Below are 21,080 nucleotides of genomic sequence, written 5' to 3' on the forward strand. Positions count from 1 at the left end.
CAGCTTTCGATTCTTAACATTACGATAATTCAACTTTTGTTCCAGTAAGAGTAATACTGTTCATAACACAACTTCATACTAGTCAGGACCATAAAACTAGAATTAGAGGTCCACAGAACCGCGCCCTAGGATTCGCCAAATACTAAATGTGTCGCGTCCTTCTCGCAAGCCTACTACCTCACGCCTAACTATCAGGAGCAAACCACACAAGACAGCCGGCACTCCGATGTTTGTAGAATTAACTTTCTGTGTATTTGTTCGGTTTTCTTCGATCTCGAATGAACGCTATAGCATAAAGTGTGAAATTAAAACAACTAAAAAAAGGACAATCCATACTATAATTTTAGATCGCGAAGCATGTAGACGTTTATTTGTTTCGCAATTCGGATAAAGTAGAACTTTCCGGAAACGCGTTAAGGAAATCTTTATCCGTCTCCGACTCTGATCTCGTAAAACCGAGTACCTAATTCACCCTTGAACATCGTCCTTCTATCTTTATATCGATTCTTACAGTGAGAACTTGAAATGCATCCCTGAACTAGGCTAAAGGCAAGCTACCTGTGGTAGTTGCTCATCCAGCTTGGGCGCAATACGGCAGGCTAAATCCGAAATCAAGCGTCAACATACGGTTCGTTTCGTATTGAAATAGGCCAGCTGTCTGAAGCCATACGTTACCTACCATTTATAACGTTTCTTTACCATCTTGCCAAAAATAGTTCGATTCCACTTCAGCAAAATATCGTTGCGTGTAATACGCACACTCCGTTCACCGCCTGCATAATCTTTTACGACTTTATCTACATATATAGAAAAGCAAAAAGTAGATACGTTATATAGTCGAGCTAGATAGAAGCATTAGTAGCGGTATTCAAACTACACCGAAAGCAAATACAGTCCATATAGATGTATCAAGTTATGGTGAGATTCAATAAGGTCGATGCATATTTATCATATATTGTTTAGCTGTATCAGGTCACTGTGTCTGGCCTATTCAATCCTACGACGAAACACAGATGTCTCTGTACGCTCACGTTGATTCGCTTTGTTCGATCGGGAAAAATAATCCTGTTTTATATAGTCGTTGTAGTTGACAACAAACGAGCCTGACATCGGTTAGGCTTGTTTGTTGTCTATTGCATTACTAATGTCAGTGTCCTATTCTGCCATGGAAATGTAGCTATGCTTCCGATGGCCCGGTCGACGTGCACCATCAATAGCCTTCGGCTGGTCAGTATAATGGAACAAGCGAGATAAACTGACGATGAGCGAAGCGTTCCCGCTTTAGAGATCACATTTGAATTAAAAAACAAGGATCCAGCAGACACTTTTTCCGACGCGCTCTTATTGTGTTTATACTAGTAACCCTGAAGGCATGCTGCTAGGACAAAGTAAAGCTATTCTGTCCTTTTCAAGAGCTTCCCGCCAACTCTGCCAATCGGGCCCAGCACGACTTAATAAACGAGGCGAGAGAGTCGCAACTTTAGATAGCGTACAATACTCGAAGAGAGATATAGCAAACTTCAATATCAGTAAAAACATATTGATAGCAAGGCAGATTATGGTGCCTCAGTTCTTCCTCTTGATGGTGTCCATTCTTATACAGAAAGGGTATTTCCGTAAACCGAAGTCTCTGTAACGTAAGTTAGGAAATTAGACAAAAAATGTTTTAGGCTATCCTGATTAATGGATGTTTTACTCAGAGGAAATAAAAAGCATACGAGGGAAATATGTTTGGCTAGAAGAGAGCAAACGCAGCTCAAGTCCGCATTATAACGTTTTGAGGTCAAACCATTACTTTGAGAGCTCACACAGGCCAATGCTCCGCCAAGTGGAACTTCAACATAATTAGTCAGGCAGTTTGGAGGCAAAATAGTGTTGTCTGTTACCGTAATAACAATAATCACGTCGCAGTGCAAAAAATGCCCAAAACGAGATGCAGCCAAGTGGCAGATAAAAAAAAAGTTTGAAAATTTGGAAAAATCGCGCTACGAATAGGCTATTTTTGTTTCTATAAAAAATATTCACCATAGTATATTATTTTTCTATAGAAATAAAAATATATACATATATATTTGTAGTTAGATATATTTAGCAGTCAAGAAAAAGATAACGCAAAGCATGATTTCACGGTAGTATTTGACTAGCGGCGGAGAATGAATGAGCCTAACTAAGTCGCCGTTCCGAAAGAGTTCACAGCAAATGAAAATATTTTCACGAAATTTATCATTTTCGAAGCGGTGTTAATGGCTACAGAACTGTATAGAAACATATTCAGAAAAAATGCTTCGTACTCGGCTTTTATTTCCAATAATATCGCTTTCCCTTACATATATATCGCTCTATAATGCACACCTATAAATCGATACGTCAACCCCACTGATTAGAAAAAGGAGGATACTTCCAGCCACCGAATAAGTCCTACATGTTTGAAAATTGAAAGTCCCTATAAAACTAGGTGGCTCATCCATAGTAAGAAATGCTAAGCCTGCTTTCAATGGGCAGCGGACTAATCCTCTGCGTTTTCCTATACGCGTTCCTCGGTATGAGTCCGTTACACTTGGAAGTATGTTAGCAACAATGCAAGTGTAGCTTACAACGACGCCAGTAACCTCTTAACTTGACACGCATGTTCAGACAATACAATATAACTGTACTATAAGTACGCGATGAAGAAAATGAGGATGAGCTGACGGTAATCCCTTTACAACAACACTTCTTTGCAACTCAGTTTTGGTTAACTGAAAAAAGCAGCGTACCAAAATTCTAACGATATTTATCCGATATTATCGCCTTCGAGACAGCTAGTCGTACATAGACTATTTCCTGCTTAACCTGCCGCCGACGCACGATTGCCTCTGTGCAAATTTTCCTATCGATTACAATGTTGAATGGGAGTTTAGATAAACAAACGATTGTATCCGTACGCCATTTATAAAGTGCCGGTATTATGCCGTACGCATCCTCTAGTTAATCAGATCGATGCATAATATTACTTACCCCGCCATTGCTAAAGCCTATGTTACTTGCATACCGTGCGTTTCCTGTTAAATGGAAGATGTTGAACACCTCAATTGCAGTATGGCCATAATAGAATCAGGACAATCTCTATTTACTGGAGATTGTCCTAGAGTTCATAGAGACGGAATGTCATTCGTGTGTGATCCAAGATTGCACAATGAACAAACTGTCACAAAGTTATTTCTATTTCTCTAATGAACTACATATTTTTAGCTGTTAGATGAAATAACCGATGTGGCCAAACCGAACGGCCACATTAGGTCCGGTAAACATTGTCCTATGTTCCTTCCCCATCTATATATATATATGTATTCCCGTCCTAGATTCATTGATTAGCGTGCCATTCATAATTGACTGGCACGTACTTATTACAAGTATTGCGCGAGTACATAATTGCTCCCTTAGCAACTGGTAAGGTCCAGAAATATAATTTGAAATATATCCGAAATCTTTTTACCCGATTTTACCTTTTTTTTTTCTTTAATCCGAAAAGTTTTAACTTTTTTTTTTTTCTCTAACCTTTGCAAATAAATGTTCGCCTGACAATCATTCTAAATAGGCCTAAAGTGAGAATATTTTTTATCTCTCACCAGACATTAATCAGTTGCTAGTAACTGTCTCCGCCTCTATATTTGTAAGTTGTACAGATTGGATGTTCTGTTGTTAAAAGAAGACACTCTCTAATTTTTTTCGTATGCTACAATGTTACTTGAATCTAAATAAAACTCCAACGGTGATCATTGGGTCAACGACTAACTTCAGTTATTATCCAATGGTCTTGTTAAAGTTCGTTTTTGCAAGCGGCAAAGCAAATGATGAAAAATTACTTAAAAAAATTGATTTAATTGTTAAAAGATAACATTTAAAGTAAAGCGATTTCAATATAGTCTTTAGCTCATTAATCTACAAAAGATAAATGGAAACACAAGTACCATCGGCAGAAATGTTCTGTATGTCTGCCTTTTTGAACACTGCTAATATCTTCGATGTCAATACTTTTATTATTAAATAGATACTAGGATAATTTTTGCATCAATATTTTTCTTTTCATATTTTTTTTCCAAATGTATGTGTGTACCATGAATTGAACCGTCTAGGGACTAGATTACATTCTTTTTTATTTTAAAATTCGTTATTTTAGTCAATCTCAAGTTTATTAGCAACAGAGATTCACTCATCTATTTAAACTTATTCCCATATTTCGAATTCGCTCAAGGCTAATTCTGTATATTGGTGGCATCTTATGTTTTGTTCTTCGTGTTATCCCTTGTCCCTGGAATCAAAACTACTGGAAATGCTCGCGACCTCTAAACTCGAACGGTTCCAATATAGAACCAAAGTTTACGTTATTTTAGTGAAAGTTACTCGCGTTATTGACGTTTCACCATATCTCAACGGTTGGCACGCGTTTGGCGTATCGATCTGACCCACTGACGGACAGACTGGTGACCACGGCCTTGTTTTACGAATTAGTGCATAAAACGAAGTTCGATGAATAGACTAAAAGAGGTTTACGGTGAAGTAAATAGCCTGTATGCGCTTCTGGGCGTTGAACCTAATGCGTCGGGTGATGAAATTCGCAAGGCGTACCGACGCCTTGCCCTTAAATGGCACCCAGACAAAAATCCCGCTTGTAAACAAGAGGCTGAGCGACAATTTCGTTTGATATCTGGTGCATACGAGGTGCTCACCGACTCCAAACGCCGAAGAGACTATGATAATAATCTGGCCGCTCAGTTCAACCAGCCGTTCCGTCATCATGCCGATGTCCCGAATTATATGTATACCGGCGCTATGATGGCCTTTGACGAGCTGTTATTTCTTCTAAATCTTTATCCCCAGCAGACATTTATGAGCAACAACATGGGCTATTTCACTAGAGGAGCTATCTTCAAAGACGTCCAAAAAGTGACCACCATGCAAAACAGTCAAAAGTTCGAGAGAAAGACAGTGATTGAGAACGGTCGGGAAACTGTTGTCTTCAAACACGACGGTCATATTGTAGGGCGGCATGAACGCATCCTACCGTTTCAAGCAGCGCAACACTGCAACACCTACTTCTTCGATTTGTCTCGGCCACAACCACAAGGCATTAATACGTTCCATATCTATCCACAACCATTACACGCCACTTGTGGTCAGCCTGCAGGACCACAAGTGTTCTGCTCGACATATGTGCCCCCCCCAGTTACCACGGTACCCGGTGCCCCGCCACCGGCGGCACCACCATCACCATCACCACCACCACCGCCGCCGCCGCCGCCGCCGCCGCCGCCGCCGCCGCCGCCACCACCGCCACCGCCGCCGCCGCCGCCGCCGCCGCCGCCACGTTCAACACGGTCACCCCCAGGTGGTATCGGCGCACGTGGGACACCGCGCCCTCTTCGACGTGCGACTGCCCGTTCTCCGCCCCCTCCTGCTCGTCATCCTCCTCCACCGCCACCACAACCCCCACCAATTCCACCTCCACCCCCACCCCCACAACCGCCACCACTGTCTTTACTTTTTCAACACATCCAGCTACCATCAACGTTTTCCCCCATATTTCAGCACCCGCTATCCACGTGTCTGTTCTACGAACCTGCCCAATCCCAGACCGTTCCTGCGATAGTGTCGGATGCCGGTGATCAGCCGGATGATTCAGGTGAGGACAAGGCCGTAGAAGACGAAGTAATGCTAAACGATACTTGTGACGGACGCGGTACTTACACTGAGTACGACCCGGATGATGGTTGTGGTGACGATGATGAAGGGGGATGGCCAGTATAGCAAATCGGCATCCCCGTGACGGCACGGTAAGAACGTCTACCGGGAGGCCTAAGTGGATCGGGGCGAAAATGAGCGGTAAATACGTATATATTATAGTTAATCTGTACAGTGAACTAATGGGGCTAATTTAACAAAGAACGAAGAAAGAAAACGGGTTGACAACGTTTTGAAAACAATGTTTGCAATAAAACCTGAACAAGAATCACGTTTATATTATTAGAAAATCGAGATAGTTGCACAAAATGTAAGTGTGTAGTATCTAAAAAGCCTTCAGTTTTTTGTAGGTATTTTATCTAGGCGATTATATCATACACAGAAAATTGATTTGGATTGTTTCCTGTTGCAAGAAAAATATGCCGCCTTCTTCTGTGGCTGGGAAAGTGCACGTCAATGTGTAGAAATGTGTTTGATTCGTCGACAGACTTTATCCCTTATACTTGCGCTCAACACTCATCTTCGGACTAATTGAAAGACCAATGTACAATGCTATATGCTACACTATATGCTATATAAGACGATACCTGTAGTAGAAACCGTTTTTCACGGCCCTTCGCCGAAAGCTTTCGGTGTCGCAGTTCCTATAGGACTCTTTACATCGTGTTTAATTTCATGTAACTAAACATCTGCCGTAAAACTAGTGTTATATAAAAATAGCACGTATAAGCACTGCTCTAAGCAAGTGGTTATCGTTGCTATTCGCGAAGGAAATGCTCTACATCAGTATCGTATGAATTTAATTTCTATTCACTCTTAATTCGATTATGATTATCACTATTATTTATACAAGCGTTCTGTATACCCATTTAGCAACGTTGCGCTAGGGCTCGTTTTTTCTCGGCGATTGCTCGCTACTAAAGCCATATGAGTATATTTTTCATCCACATTAGCATTAGCAGCATAAAGCTGTTCTGATTCTGTTGGGCACTCCCCATTCAGTCGTAACGGCGACCGTGACATGAGTCGGCCAGCTTCGCGATCCGTATGAGGATCGAGTAGACCGAACGTATCCTTCGGCGTCTTTTTACTTGCGTTATCGTTTTGTCAATTAACCAAACCTTAGGATGATTAATTGTCGTCTTTGCTGTCGACCCCGCTCATATACTGATGCTTATAGAGCTCCATCAATGCACATTGTCAATACTACATACCGAAGCACGCGGTTTTACCTAAGGATTTACGGGGCATCTTCGCTGCTGTGGGTCCTCATTTATTGGTCGTTGAAAACCGAAATAGGATTTCTATTCAGATTGCTTGGGCACTCAACAGGGCGTCTCAGTGTGTTAGTCTGGCAGGAAGAAACCGTTGTAGACTAATAACCCCACGACTCTACACGTCTCTTGGCTAAAAAATCTTTTAAATCAGTTTTATTCGAATGACAATATAATGGTTTGGCTGTTTTACGTCCCTCAGCGACAACTACTTCTCACGGTCCCGCAAAAATCTTATCAAGCATACTACCTTACGTAGCGTGTGCAGTGTTTACGTTTCTACAAGTTGACGAAGGCATTCAGTCTTTAGTTGGGATAAAATGGCCTATGCGATTATAGAACCTAGCGCGTGTGCTGGGAAACTTTCGCGCGCTGCCGGGCGCGAACCAAGATATTGTGATTACTTCCGCTAAAGTCAGCAGGAATTCATAAATAATCACTTCATATTTCAGTTAACATGAGCATAAAATGAATGCAACAAGGTTCAACGATTACGTGAAAGCGTCTACTCAGCTTTGTTAGTGAGTTCCCTGCTCAAATTTAACCTATAACCGAATCACTGACGCGTAATTATGGACATATAAATGGGGTCTACATTGAGGCTGCGGTAATCTTTCCCAAACTGTTATGTTTATTTTAACACCGTTTACCTTCGTGCGTAGCATGTGTACATCGTAAATAGATTAATACGAGGAAGAAATTATGTACCAATGGATGCCTCAGATGGCAAGCAGACCCGTGAAGAATAATGGGTTTCAAGCATTTAGGCGACCGGCGGATTCAGAGTTTCGAAGTCGTCAATCTAAAACTGGGAACACATTTAAGTATTAGTGATGATACGCAGATAATTCTGTGTTACCATATCTATATCCACTTTCATTTAAGCAGCAAGCTTAATTTTTTCCCACCTGTATATAGCTAAACTAAAAATGGTGATAATATTTGCACGTACGTTATTATTCATAGCGCTCAAAATATATCTGCGCATTACTGTTCATCATTTTTAAAATGGCTATATATTTTCGAAGTATACCGGCATGATTAAACGATGAATGGTAGGTTTTTCTGTTTACTTTTGCAAGCCATGTTTGTACTGAGAACTAAGCTAGCTGCCCGATGTCCCCATTAGCTACAACGAGTGGGACTTGCTGGGTCCGCCCAGAACCGTCATCGCACAGACCGTCGAAGCCTGCCCTCGTGGTTCTACTTTATTTATAAAGCCGGCAAGAAAGTACAGACGACCACTTTGCCATGCTAAACCGGTCGGTCGTAAAGATCTCCCGTGGGTAGATTCAGGAGATACTACGGCTTTAGAGAGCTGATTACGAAAACAATAGGAGGTTATTTCTTGACCTGATCTCAGCCTATACACGAGGGTTAGCTCATCTGTCAATGCATCATGTCAACCGGATTAAAAACAAAATACTACGTTGGTATAAAAAAAAAAACAGGCTTATTTTTTCTTTTAACTTTTCGCATGAATATCTATAATGCTTGTGATTGTCCTGTTGGTCTTCTGTCTAGCTGCCGCCCTGCATACACGCAAAAATTGAAGCGAGATGGGTTTGTTATACAACGAAATGGAACGTAATGGTACTGCGACAGCCTTTAATTGGATCACACACATGCGTGCTGCGACTAGAAGTAATATTAACAAATTGCAGGGAAACGATAAACGAATGAAAGGACAATAACGTACGCTTAAATACGTTTTGGCAAATAAATTGAGACTATTGAATAAGGCTGCTGAATTATACTTTCATTAGGAAATTGCGATTATATTAGGTCCATACGATTGTTAAGAAATCCTGAGAATGTGATTCTAAACTAATATGTACCGGTTAGATAAGCGCTTTCAATGTAACATAGATAACCTCGAAATATTCGAAGTAACGGAGTATTCAAGACTACAATCATCCAAATTGAGCAAGACGAGCTTTCGAGTCGAAAATTTACTACGATGCGCTTATCTATGAAAATGATTTGTCTTGACGAAAATCACTTATTAAATCAGTGTGTATAGAATGAACAATCCTAGACAACAGTAGTCGAACAAAAAAGACGTAACCAATAAATATCACGTACAGCATATGTAGGCTATATTTTGTAGGCTAGAGCAGCCGGGCGTTTTATATTATCACGGATTTAAAATGTGTACATTTTCTGAGATCCTAAAACAGGCCTGAGTGGTGAGCGATGGACAAGTCATTTCGGAAGCAAGAACGCCCTAAGAATTGAGCGAACCTGTATGCTACAAAAGACATCGTTTTATCAATACAGGTCACTTTATCCATTCCAGTTTGTGCCTTGTCGTTACACAAAATCGTAGAACTGCAACAGGTTATTTTTTGAACCGCAGCCGGCGATGGCTATGACGGAAGGACATGTCATCTATACGATCCATGAATGCTTTTCCGACCGCTCGGACCCATAACAATACAACTTAATTAAAGCGTTTTTCATTCATATGAAAACTGCATCGAAAGGGAAAGTATAACATTTGATATTACTTAAAAATGGCAATGAATAGTAAATAAAACTGCTTAACGTAAAAAAGCGACCCGGATGAGCGAGATAATTGTAGTTAGTCGAATCGCATACACAATATTGCTATATAAATTTTATTTTTTTATATCTATATATATTTTTTTTGTTTTATAAAAATACACAATGTTTAGATTTTACGGTTCCCGATAGCTGAAAGTGAATTTCTACCGGCACTTAGCAAAGCAAACAGTGTGTTATCGACAAAGGCCTAATAGCTTTATGAATCAGCATACAATATTATATATAGCTATTCAATCAGGTCATCATCATCTGCCTCGGTTGTTGAAAGACAATGAAGTTTCCAAGACGAATCTACTCAAGACCTTATGGGAAACTCTGTCGTATAGCTGAGTGGGGGATTCGACTTTCCAGAAAAGAAAGCGATATTACTTATGGGAAGAATATCTTATGTGTCTATGCATATTTCTTATTGATAATGAACTTAGTTTCGTTCAGCACTAGAATATAGAAAGCATAATCCTAGCAGAATCTAAGTAAGTGGAAGTTATATAAACGTATCTACGAAGGCGAATCGCCACCACAGGATCCGAATTTGATAAAAAAGGAAAAAATTTGCTAGCCTTAATATTTACTGCCCAGCATTGTCCTATCAAGATTAACCACCAGTTGCGGTAATTTTTTGACCCATTTTGCATTGGATCACAAGAACACGGCTGTTTACTATCATGGCACACCCATTAAATGATGAAGATAAAAATCCAAATGTATTTCTAGTTTCTCATCCTGTGCTATAATCCTTTATATTATACATTTGATACAAAATGCGTGCCTTTCAGGAAGCTTTGCGATTAGGTCAGCTATGTTCAAATCGACGTAGGTAAATATTAACGGCGACCGCAGAGTTGACGGTTGACATCGATCAAGAGGTGAGGTAGAAGTGTAGACGAATTGGGTAAGTAGTGATTGATTACGGTTTTCAGTGTGCTAGGATTCGTCTGTAAAAATAGACCAAGATCGTCGAAAGCTTTGAAAAAGAATAGCAGTAAAAAACTGTGCTACGTCTAATTTGCACTAATAGCCAATACAAAGAATTTTGTCATTGCCGCAAACTATAGGAAAGAAACAAAAAAGGATCTTCCTCGAACTAATGACGCCGTGCTGCAGCCAAATATATATAGGAAGAAAAAGTTTCTATAGATGTATGATTATGAAAAAAATAAGTAATACGGCAATAGCAAGATTAGGCGATAGAGGCGCATCACTTACTTTGCAGCTCAATAAACTCTATTTACAACATACTTTTTATTTTCGTAGACAGTTTGTTGTCTTTATCGATATAATTAATGTAGTGTGATTACGTTCATTGGATCATGATGATACAAACATGATGTTCCTCATGTACGCAGACCTCTCTTCTACTAGACACGATCGTCTCGGAATAGATGGCGGTACCCCCCAGATCCACCGTCGCGACCGCAGTGTTTGTCAGTGACGAATTGATATTGACAGTTAACGTGGCACCAGGACTATCTCTCGTAACAATATGACCGCGCATCTTACAGCCTTGATAATCAGAAATAGAATTGTTCTATAACTTAACGTCATTGTAGTTACATTATATGGAACAGGCTGTCTGTTTGGCTTCCAAGTTAATATCAGTGGTGTAAAACAAAAACGTAAGTGTCGAGATAAGTACCCATTAACGCACGCATGAGATCTATAACACTATTGATACGTCATGCTGGTTTGTGTCGGACGTAAAATACGAAAAAGAAATACGTCATGAACGCTGTGAATACAAAATTTCGATCATTGAAATACGAGCGAATCTCATGAACAGGTACCATGCCGGTTTTGAAGCCACTGAAACATCTGGCATGCGGCCCACAAGCTTTAACGTGTATGCATGAAGATGACGAGCAGTGATGACTTTAATTATACTGCATTATTTCTAATTCAAATATGTTTGTCGTCTAATTAGATTTCTCATTATGTTTTTTTAATGTTGCTATGTACCAGACAATGTTTGCAGGCTTGTTTGTATGCTAGATGGTTAATTTTTGTACAATGAGGATTATTATGCAAAACCTCACTAATGAAGTCGAGTTTCCCATAATGATGTGCTGGTGGTTGTAAAGAGACTCGACTCAATGAGTTGCAAACCAGGCGATCGTGTTATCGCTGTCTAACAATTTTTGTGACGATGCATTTAACGCAAACACCTACATCTCCTGTCTTCGTTGCAAACATAAAAAAGGCGCTTCATTAGAAGGTACAATGAAGGGTAGTTTTTATTTGCCACTTGTTACCTTCACACGGAGGAATATGTCCGTATCACGTACCTATATAAAATAATACCGTCTTTCGCATCAGCACGCCGATAAGGGTTCTTACTTACGTATCCTGGCGTTTTACACTTATATACTGTGCGCAGAGAGCAAGAACAAACGAGGCGACTTTAAAGGACCTATCCTACGCAGCTGTCATTAGTACAAATTAAAATGTAGTTCTTAGATAGAGCACTAGTAAGGACTTCGTTCGTCTGAAATGTAAAAGGACGGCGGAGTTGACGATCGGAACGTCTGTAGGAACACAGTTGTTTATAAATGGTCGGATCATCATCATCATCATCATTTGCGAAGGAGTCATTCGTCCTGAAGGATGGGTAGCGCAGGGGGTAACTCGACGACAAATAAAAGTGCAAGTAGAAAAAGCAAAACTTAACAAAATAAGTTTCAAGGTAAAAGCCTTATAAAAAGCTCGTTCCAAGGAAGAACTTCTAAAGCTGTTAAATTCAAGCCGCGTGGCAAGTACCCGTCGTCCAGGTAGTTGCGAGTCTCAACGATTTATGAGGGACGCAAAGGAACTTCAATGGGGACCCTTGTCCAAGCAGTACATGTTCACAACGCACAAGCTGCCCAAAACGTAGAACGTGGTTTTACGATTACGAATGCCGTTTTATCGTGTATGATATTGAACAGGCGTTAGATAGGGTGTCGACGTCATCGGCATCACACGAAAATATGACGCGATAGGCCATAATCAATTGGCAGTAATAAGACGGCAAAGAGCGAAGTACGTGTGTCAAAGGGAGATATCACACTTTCGGTTCGACGATTCTCATTTCCTACTTTCAACTCGTTCACACTTACCTTCCTCTCCTGTAAGCCTCTTTGCCCCAATATATTTGGCCACCTCTAACTGTAGCTCAAACTTCAAAAACCATTAAAATCAATGCGATTTTTTTTACCTGTAAATTTATCAATAATATCATAATCATTGTAACAATGGCTGTCGCATTAACTGTTTTTCCGTTGTCTCCTCTCGCAATAGCAGCGTTTCCACGTTAAATTTCATTCGGGTGTGAGCGAAATCACACGTCTGTTATACTGCAGCTATGGAAGAAAGTCCCGAAATAATAGTCACGGCCATATTATCAGGGTCGCGCCCACGTGCGAAACGAGTTTTCTACTAAATTTCGCGAAACACGATCGACAAATGATAGCTAAATCTAGTGAGGAACGAATATCTTATACCTAGAATCTAGGAATATGCAGGTGTAGTCACCGCATGGCTTACTTTTTCTAACGCCTCAAGAAAGCTAAGGCCGAACGACAAGATCCTAACCATTTCTCTTACGAATTCTACAGCTTGACGCGGTTGCTCGTAATGTGCATGAGTGAATCCTTTACATAATATGGGTAAGAAAATATTTTTTGGACGAGCTTTGTTTTTTACGAATGTGTATCATCACATATTAATTGACTTATAGTTTCAAGGGGTATGCAGTACCAAATAATAATTATCGTTTTCATTTTTGGTTGTTAATATAGACTGTATCGGTTTAGCGTTAGAGGTCTTTTAACTTATTTACTTGATTTATTAATATTTATTATTACTTGGTTTAGATGGTATCTGTTTTCGGCCAGACCTTTTATTAATCCTTGTAATTAAGGCCGTCACGAGAAGAAAGAGCTAATCTTATATCACTTATATGTACATATAGCAATTTGGAACATCATCCAAGCTTGATCTGAGTCGATACAGCCAGCCGAATGATGCTAGATTTTCCATTAGCTCCTCCTTTATCCTATCAAATAGTCCGATATATATGGTTTTTTGTACCAGATTTTTTTTTGGTTTTTTTGTTTCCCAGAATTATTAGTCAGTTATTAATGATGCTATCAGCTAGTAGTCTGGCATATATAGTTTATCACGATACTAAATGCGAAATCTTCATCATCAGTTAGCACGAAAACCCAGTAAATGAATAAAGAGGTTTAATATGCGATACACCTATTAGTATTCTTTACGTTCTCTCCCTATTTTTTTCCATTGTGTCGTTTTTGGGTTCCGAGGTTCCGAGTCTGGAGCAATTTCAACGCGCTGCAAACAGCTGCGAGACCACTCGCTACGACGCTTCGTATAGGATGCCCATAACCAAAACTTTCATGCTGCGCAAATATATAGTTACGACACGTAACTGGAGCGTTGTTTTAACAGTCGTCTATTTAGGCGATGGTACGCATTTAATGAACCCTCTATTCTAATAGAGAGTGACGGGCATGTGACGGTACGACGTATATTGATCGATTAAAGTTAACGAATTCGTAAGTAAGTACAAGTAATCAGCTAACCACTCATCATGCGTATGTCAAAGAAACACAACTCACGGTGCGCTTCCCTTATGCTTGCTCAGCCATTGAATAAAACTGGCACGTTCCTGGTAAGTTGAGACTATTAACCGCAGGACGGATCAATTCATGTTCATCTACATATGAATCAGTGATTTGCCAGAGCAAAGCGTCCAATTTATAAAACTACGCTGTGCAGTTATGTAGTAATACCAACATTCACTTCCATCAGTATATTAAACTTCACGTCCTAATTTGTTTTTTATGTCGTAATATTTTTATGCCGGGTAACCCTGTAATATGGTGCTCTATGAGACAAAATAGCATAGATCTATTGACTCCTAGCCTTTTCATCACATTTGTATATGTTTGGTCGTTACAAGTGAATTCAGCGGATTTTTGAGCTGCGCGCCATTAGCAGACGAATTCCACTGGTAAGTACTGCAGTGCTCGAGAACCGTGTCAGTGAAAACAGCTTAAGTTAGCTCGAGGATAAAGGAGTTTAAAAAGGAAAACATCTTTTTCTTAAAAATCAACGTTTGTGGTTTTTCTCGTTTTTTTTTTGCTTCTCGAAAGCCACAGTACCGCAAAAAGTCATCGGAGATAATGGGGTCAATACGTAAATAGTGCAAAAGTTTTTCAAGAGCTGTGAGCGGTGAAAACCAGCGAAGAGGTCATTGGAATTCGGAACGCAAAAGACAGGAACGCACCGCCAGAATCGACGAGGCCTTTGACAGAAGCAGAGTTTTCAGCCTCAATCAATGTGAATTATTAGTTTAGGTATTGGAAGTGCGGAAACAAAAGTGGTTTACGAATACATGAGGTGTAATCCACGTACAATTTGCGGGACTTTAGCCAACGGCATTTATTAAAAAGTCGTTCTAGCCCAACTAATTCAGAAGTTGTTCTTGCTCGCACTAGCCTGGTTAGCACCTGAAGTATTAGCCGATATTTACGTCAACAAGTTGAGAGATTAAAAACACAAACACTATTTTGATCCCAATCAACAAGACTGAATCAGCTAGCTGTGTTGTGACACAGGCCAACCGAGCCTACACACGTCTTAATCATTATGTAGGATATATATATAGAAGCTCGGAGGGCCTGCTCCATGCGAAGACACTTAAACACCTACCTGTAAAGAACTGTTTCTTTTTGTGCCTGCTGCTTAGTCTAGCAAGTTGTTACATGCTAATAGGATAATTTTTTTTCCGGCGCCGGAGTCCCCAATTGGGCCACGTTGAACTGCTACCTTCTACTGAAATTAATAAAAAGGAGAGCATGCTTTGTCTTGCACTTAAGGTCTTAGTTTAAAATACGTTACTCGGTGTTGTTCGCTTGAAATAGTATTATGTTACGTTCATGACTGTTTACGGAATATTAGACAGCTTATCCAGTGTGTAGTACTTAAAATCCACTGAAACATAAGCCGGCCATAACGAGGCAGGCATTTAGACGTTCAGGGTATTGCTGCTAGGAAGTGTTAACCTTGTACAAATAACGAGGACGCAGCAGCGGTTCGTATGAGTCGATTATTTTATTGATAACGCGAAATATTATTCGATGATAGCGTGCGTAACGTTGCTGCCATGCTACAACTTCTATACACAAGCATCCATGTAAAATGTCTAACATAGTGCCCTCATAGTTTACCTAGCATAAAAAAGAAACCTCAGACATAATGTGAAGTGCCAGTAAAGCAGCTTTGAGCCCAACTGTCAGCAGGGCAAAGCTTTTCGTATGGGGCTTAGAAAAACATAACGAACGTTATTATTCTCTACCGTAAGCTCGACGAAGCCGACGTATGGCGTGCTAGGTCCAACCGCCATAGTATTTAGCGAACTAACGCAAGTAGCAATCCCATATTTATTGTCCACGAGGCATAAGACTATTCACACCATTCTCGTCACCATCCTTTCTTTATATTACTACACCACATTGTACTCTAATTTTGGCAGTTCCGCTTGATACCATCCTTTATGTCGCTCAGGGCGAGTTGACGCGGCTCTTAGCTATTTTATTCAGCTGCCACACAGTGCTGAATGAATATTTCTGTCTATTTAGCTTATACGATATTATTATATATTTTATTATTATTATATATATTATATTATACTCTATATATATATGTATATATATATATAGAGGATAGACCTGTGGACGTTAGCATCCATAGTTGTTGCACTCAGGGGTATAATATTAGAAAAGTCCAAAGAGGTGTTCTTCAAGCGCAGCCTTGCGGACGAAGCGCCCCGTTCAAGTGAATCCTCTAATTTTTTCATTAGCGTACCTGTACATCTTTCTCTCATTCGGAGAAGTATATTAACCACGTGGCATAAGACCATAACGGTACGGTAATGAGACGTTGTCTTGATTATGTTTCTCCTACGTTACAGTATACCCAACTTAAAAAACATACTTCCTTTTTCAGAAACAGATTTCGAAGTGTAGAAATGTAGATATGTCAGGACATATGGTCAGATATATGATGTTCGAAATAAGATTAAGATGCGGGATTTTTAAGCGACATGCGTATGGAACTATTCAAAATAGGAGCTTCAGAAAAAATGGTCTTAAGGGGAAACTTTTGTGCAGATGCCTCTATATCTTTTCTGTTCAGCATGAGCTTGTACGACAAGACAAAAGAGTTCGGAAGTAGTCGGTGTGCCGTCGAACGTGAGTTTCACTTCTATTTTACCATCGAAATACGTGAGCAATGCGTTTCATATCCTCTTAATGATTTTTCACTATTAAAAGGCGATTCGTCAAAGTCACTGAATTTTTGATGCTATACGTATTTTTTAGCTCTTATGTCCAGTATAAACTTTCTTCTTCTAAATAAGTAACCCCATATTACACACAAATATAAATATGTTCTATAACAAACATTCAATAGATACCTGAGACAACTTACGTTGAATCTATATATATATATATATATATATATATATATATCTATATAATCTATATATATAATCAATGGTTCATAAAGAAGTACGTTTGATTATGAGTGCGTGACAAATTAGATTGCTGAAAGGCAGAAATCACTGCCTACGACATATCGAAACATAATTATCTATCATCACAATACTGTTGCCAAATACCTGTAAGAGGAATATTCTTGCATTTTGTAATGGTGGCTTGTATGTACCCATAAAGTGTACATTTCTTTTTTCAACCTAAACATGAGGCGTAGGCCGTAGGTACTGCCACGTCCTTAACGCCAGTGACCCTGAACGCATTAGCGTCGCCCAATACAATTGACATTTATAGCGTTTTTTACAACGGATTAGGAATATTCTCGAGCATCATCGTACAATGCGCTTGGCGCTAGAAGATTGGAAGTGAATTTTCGTAATCTGCGCAAAGAAAAAGCTCATCAGTTTGATAGGCGTGCCCGAATCAACCTATCGAGACACAGCGCGTGAGATGAGTTCAGAGCGCAAGTTGAAGATGCGAGGACCACAAAGAGTTCTATTCGAAGTTGGAAGAGAGGCTATATATAATACGCACTTGTTCCAAACTTCGATGTAAAACTATTCGTTGCTCACACTAGATTCGCTGGCAATAGTTAAGTTTTGAGATGCATTTTTAGTGCAGAGCTTAAAAAGCTATGTTTCTGACAAGAAAAAAAAACAGAATTCCATTGATTCAGGCCCCGCAAGCGATTCATACAACACTGCAAGTGTAAGGAACAAAGGAAAAGGCAACTTGATGCGAAATGCAGTTCAATGAAATACAACGTTTACCTTCCCGAGTGTAATACGTAAAATGAATTAGAACTCCTCCCGTGGAAGGAGGATCGACTATACATAGAAATGTTTATATTGAATATGGCGAAGATTTGCAAACCGAGAGGATTGTGCGAAATGGAAGTCGCCATCTTGGACCATGACAAAACACTTCATCCCGGCGTGTCAATTAGGATCAATCAATGCTTCGTACGATAAACGATTCCTTCACTGGTCGGTCAAATAGGTTACTTCGACTGCTGCCAAACATCTTAAATTCGTCACGGTGATAATGCAGCGATAACGTATTTGCTTACCGAACGCACTGGTAGCCCAGATTCGAAACCAGGCGTAAACGAGCTTCGTTCTGTGCCAAGAGTCTGCGAGTCGAACTAATGCTTCACGACCGTACAGGACTTGAAATTCGAAATACGACAGACATTTTGATTCTGAAATTTTATCAGACATTTAGAGCCTGGATGCCCCACAAGGTGAGTGACGAGACCCGGCTTCTAATTATCTTCCACCATCCTGATTAGTGTTGGACAGCACGCAGTGATCGATTTTCACAGACATTTGTTAGGGATGATAAGAAGTAGCACACTAGAAAATAATGTCAGTGACTACGCTGAAACACACCTAAATCCAGAACTAAGCCAGACAAGTGACGATTTACGTTTCATGTGACTGGTCCTTATACAATGGAAAATCCTGAAGTATCTAAAAAAGTTGAGAAGCACCTGTGAAATGTTTAGTTGCACAGAGAAAACGAGGCTATACAACATAAAAGGCCTAAAACACAAGGTATTCTTTTCCATACCAACGCCAAACTACACATAACAAGTATCCACGCGGTAACGGCTTGAACGAGAGCTGGCTCTATTGCATTCACTCCAGGCTCCACTAGAGACTATTACCGCCCTCTCCTATCGTTAGTTGACGAACTAGGCTGCAGTGTAGCAGGACAACAAAGGCGATCTATTTAGCTGTTCAGAAAGGTTCTTGAGTACCAAAACTAAGAATTGCTTCCTTAAAACAAGATCAAACATTATTCTGTGATAGTGAATGTTCCGCTTGTTGATCTGCATAGCTAGTGAGTTGTTCAAATACTGAAAACAGCAAGTGTACGATAAATAATTTATGTGGCTTCCACAAAATAAAACAAAAATCGCTAATGGGCATTTGAAGAGCAACGTAAAATGTAAATCGCTCAATGTGCTGAGTGGAAGTTAGTGGATAAAAACAAGAAAATGAGTGCGTCGGCTCCGTCGAGTGAAATTTCTGGGCTAGAATCCAACCTCGTTATGTCTGGAGCTTGTTGCTTGGGTGAAACCTAATTTTCTCACAAGTACGTTTTCGTGTATGAACAGCTAACATAGGAATATGGCCAACAAGCATACCTTAGTCCTTAATAAAGAGACTTTGACCACTCAGAGAAGTACTAGTGTTCGTGGTACGCGTACACGTGGGAGCTCGTAAACTGAATACATGCTAACGTTTATGTATCATGCCGAAGTAAAACACCAACAGGTACACATCGTGTAAAATGAAGCTTATATCCTCAATTCGATCTTGAAAGCATGAGCGAAATAAAATAGTGGTATTACATCTCTGCAGTAAGCAGCAATAGATGATTCTTGAAGGTAACGCGTTTAGACAATTTCATCTTATTAGTGCATTTGGGCTTAAACGGTCTTCTCGTGTATATATATATTCTGACAACAAAAGTGAACATTTCTTTTCACTTGCTTATAAAATTTACTTGCTCGGTTATTCCGTGGTTACTTTTAATTAAAGGATACACAGATACCGACTGCTAGTAGCCGTCCTTGATGCAAATTTGTCACTCGACGAATCATGAACAGGAAGCACTGCTGTTACCATAAATTGGCCATAAACTAAAGGTGGGATAATAAACAGTTTCAAATAAAGATGATCACTTCAATAAGCGTCTTTTTTTTTTTAGTCTGAAAAGATTCCTTGTTGAGCATAAGAAATTTCCATTACGATTACTAGCAAAATGGCGTCAGGAAGACTTCCTGCAGAAGATTCAGACACTCAACTATAACGATGATTGTATACCTGGAAATCTAGTTTAGATGTACGGTTCTGCCAAAAACAATTAGGTTAGGTTTCCTATATCCTTGTCGGTTAAAGGTGTCTACGGGACTAGCGTTCTAGATCGAAATATTGTTATCTAATAACAAAATACTTTCCACAGGACAGCTATATAACATCGATTACTAACAGCGCGTTAGATTGAGACGCTGACCGCGAATACCATAACGAAATGATGAAGCTCTCAGTTACAAACCTTGTATATAATTTACATTTTTCAAAGCATGTATCTAGAATAGTTTTGCTGCCATTGCTTTTTAGGATAATGGGGCGTGAATGCTGGACACAAATCGAATTCGTCGGATACCCGAAATTCTGTTTATGGTGGTGCTGATCCGTCAGAGCTGAAGCCACGCGACGAGGTTTTTTAATTCGCATGCGTTTTCTGACGGGTCCTCCAGTTTCGCCAGGCCAGGGCCTTCAAAAGAATATCTTCGACGGATATCTCACTTCGCGGACATTCGGCTGATTTGCAATAAACCTTTCGGCGAAATTTTAACCGAATTGGGTAGCCTTTTTTCGAATAGCTTCTTTTTCGCTGGGCAGCGATATTTTGAATTTGTTGTATTTTGTCTGTCGTAAAGACTCTCTACATTACTGTTAACAAAGCATTATAATGATCGATTGAGGTCCCCTAAATGTCCGCTAAATAGACCACGAAGCATCTGCCTTCGAAATCCGAAAATAACACGCCGACGAAAGTTTATTTCGCTGAAGGGGAAGCTAAGTTCGATATATGCACTAGATCTTAATATTACCTAGAGCGATAACTGGACAGTATATTATATAAGTGATTTACCAAGCCCCATAATCAGGGTCACTCGCATGTCGTGTACTCAGTGCGTAAACGACATGCATCTTCATGCAGACATATAGTTCTTGGTGAAGCGTACCCGTACCTGACCAATGCAAGAGCGACAGGCCCAGTTTCGCTCGACAGCAGTTGTACGTGCCTTTGCCATTGATCAGCGTCCCAAGCTTGTGAACGATGAGGAAATAGCTTAGGCCAGCCAGTAAAACTAAAAGGAAGCAATCGCTCAAATTTGACTCAGATGTCTAGGCGACACTGAAAGCATTTTCACCGGTGAAAAATG

At 40.0% G+C, this 21,080-nt stretch overlaps 1 protein-coding gene across 2 annotated transcripts; it reads left to right on the top strand.

Moving 5' to 3' along the window:
• Positions 1-4,319: 4,319 nt before the first annotated feature.
• On the top strand, positions 4,320-9,510 carry LOC111261745 (uncharacterized). Of its 2 annotated transcripts, XM_086968829.1 has the most exons (3): positions 4,320-5,862; positions 7,448-7,516; positions 8,520-9,510. In XM_086968829.1, the coding sequence occupies exon 1, from the start codon at positions 4,510-4,512 to the stop codon at positions 5,785-5,787; it is 1,278 nt and encodes a 425-aa protein (XP_086824955.1). In that variant the 5' UTR covers positions 4,320-4,509; the 3' UTR covers positions 5,788-5,862; positions 7,448-7,516; positions 8,520-9,510. The 2 variants fall into 2 exon arrangements, with proteins under 2 accessions (XP_086824955.1, XP_086824957.1); XM_086968831.1 differs by lacking the exon at positions 7,448-7,516.
• The last annotated feature ends 11,570 nt before the right edge of the window (positions 9,511-21,080 follow it).

This window comes from Varroa jacobsoni, unplaced genomic scaffold, assembly GCF_002532875.2.
Source record: "Varroa jacobsoni isolate VJ856 unplaced genomic scaffold, vjacob_1.0 scaffold_593, whole genome shotgun sequence".
In the NCBI taxonomy this organism is placed as follows: Eukaryota; Metazoa; Arthropoda; class Arachnida; order Mesostigmata; family Varroidae; genus Varroa; species Varroa jacobsoni.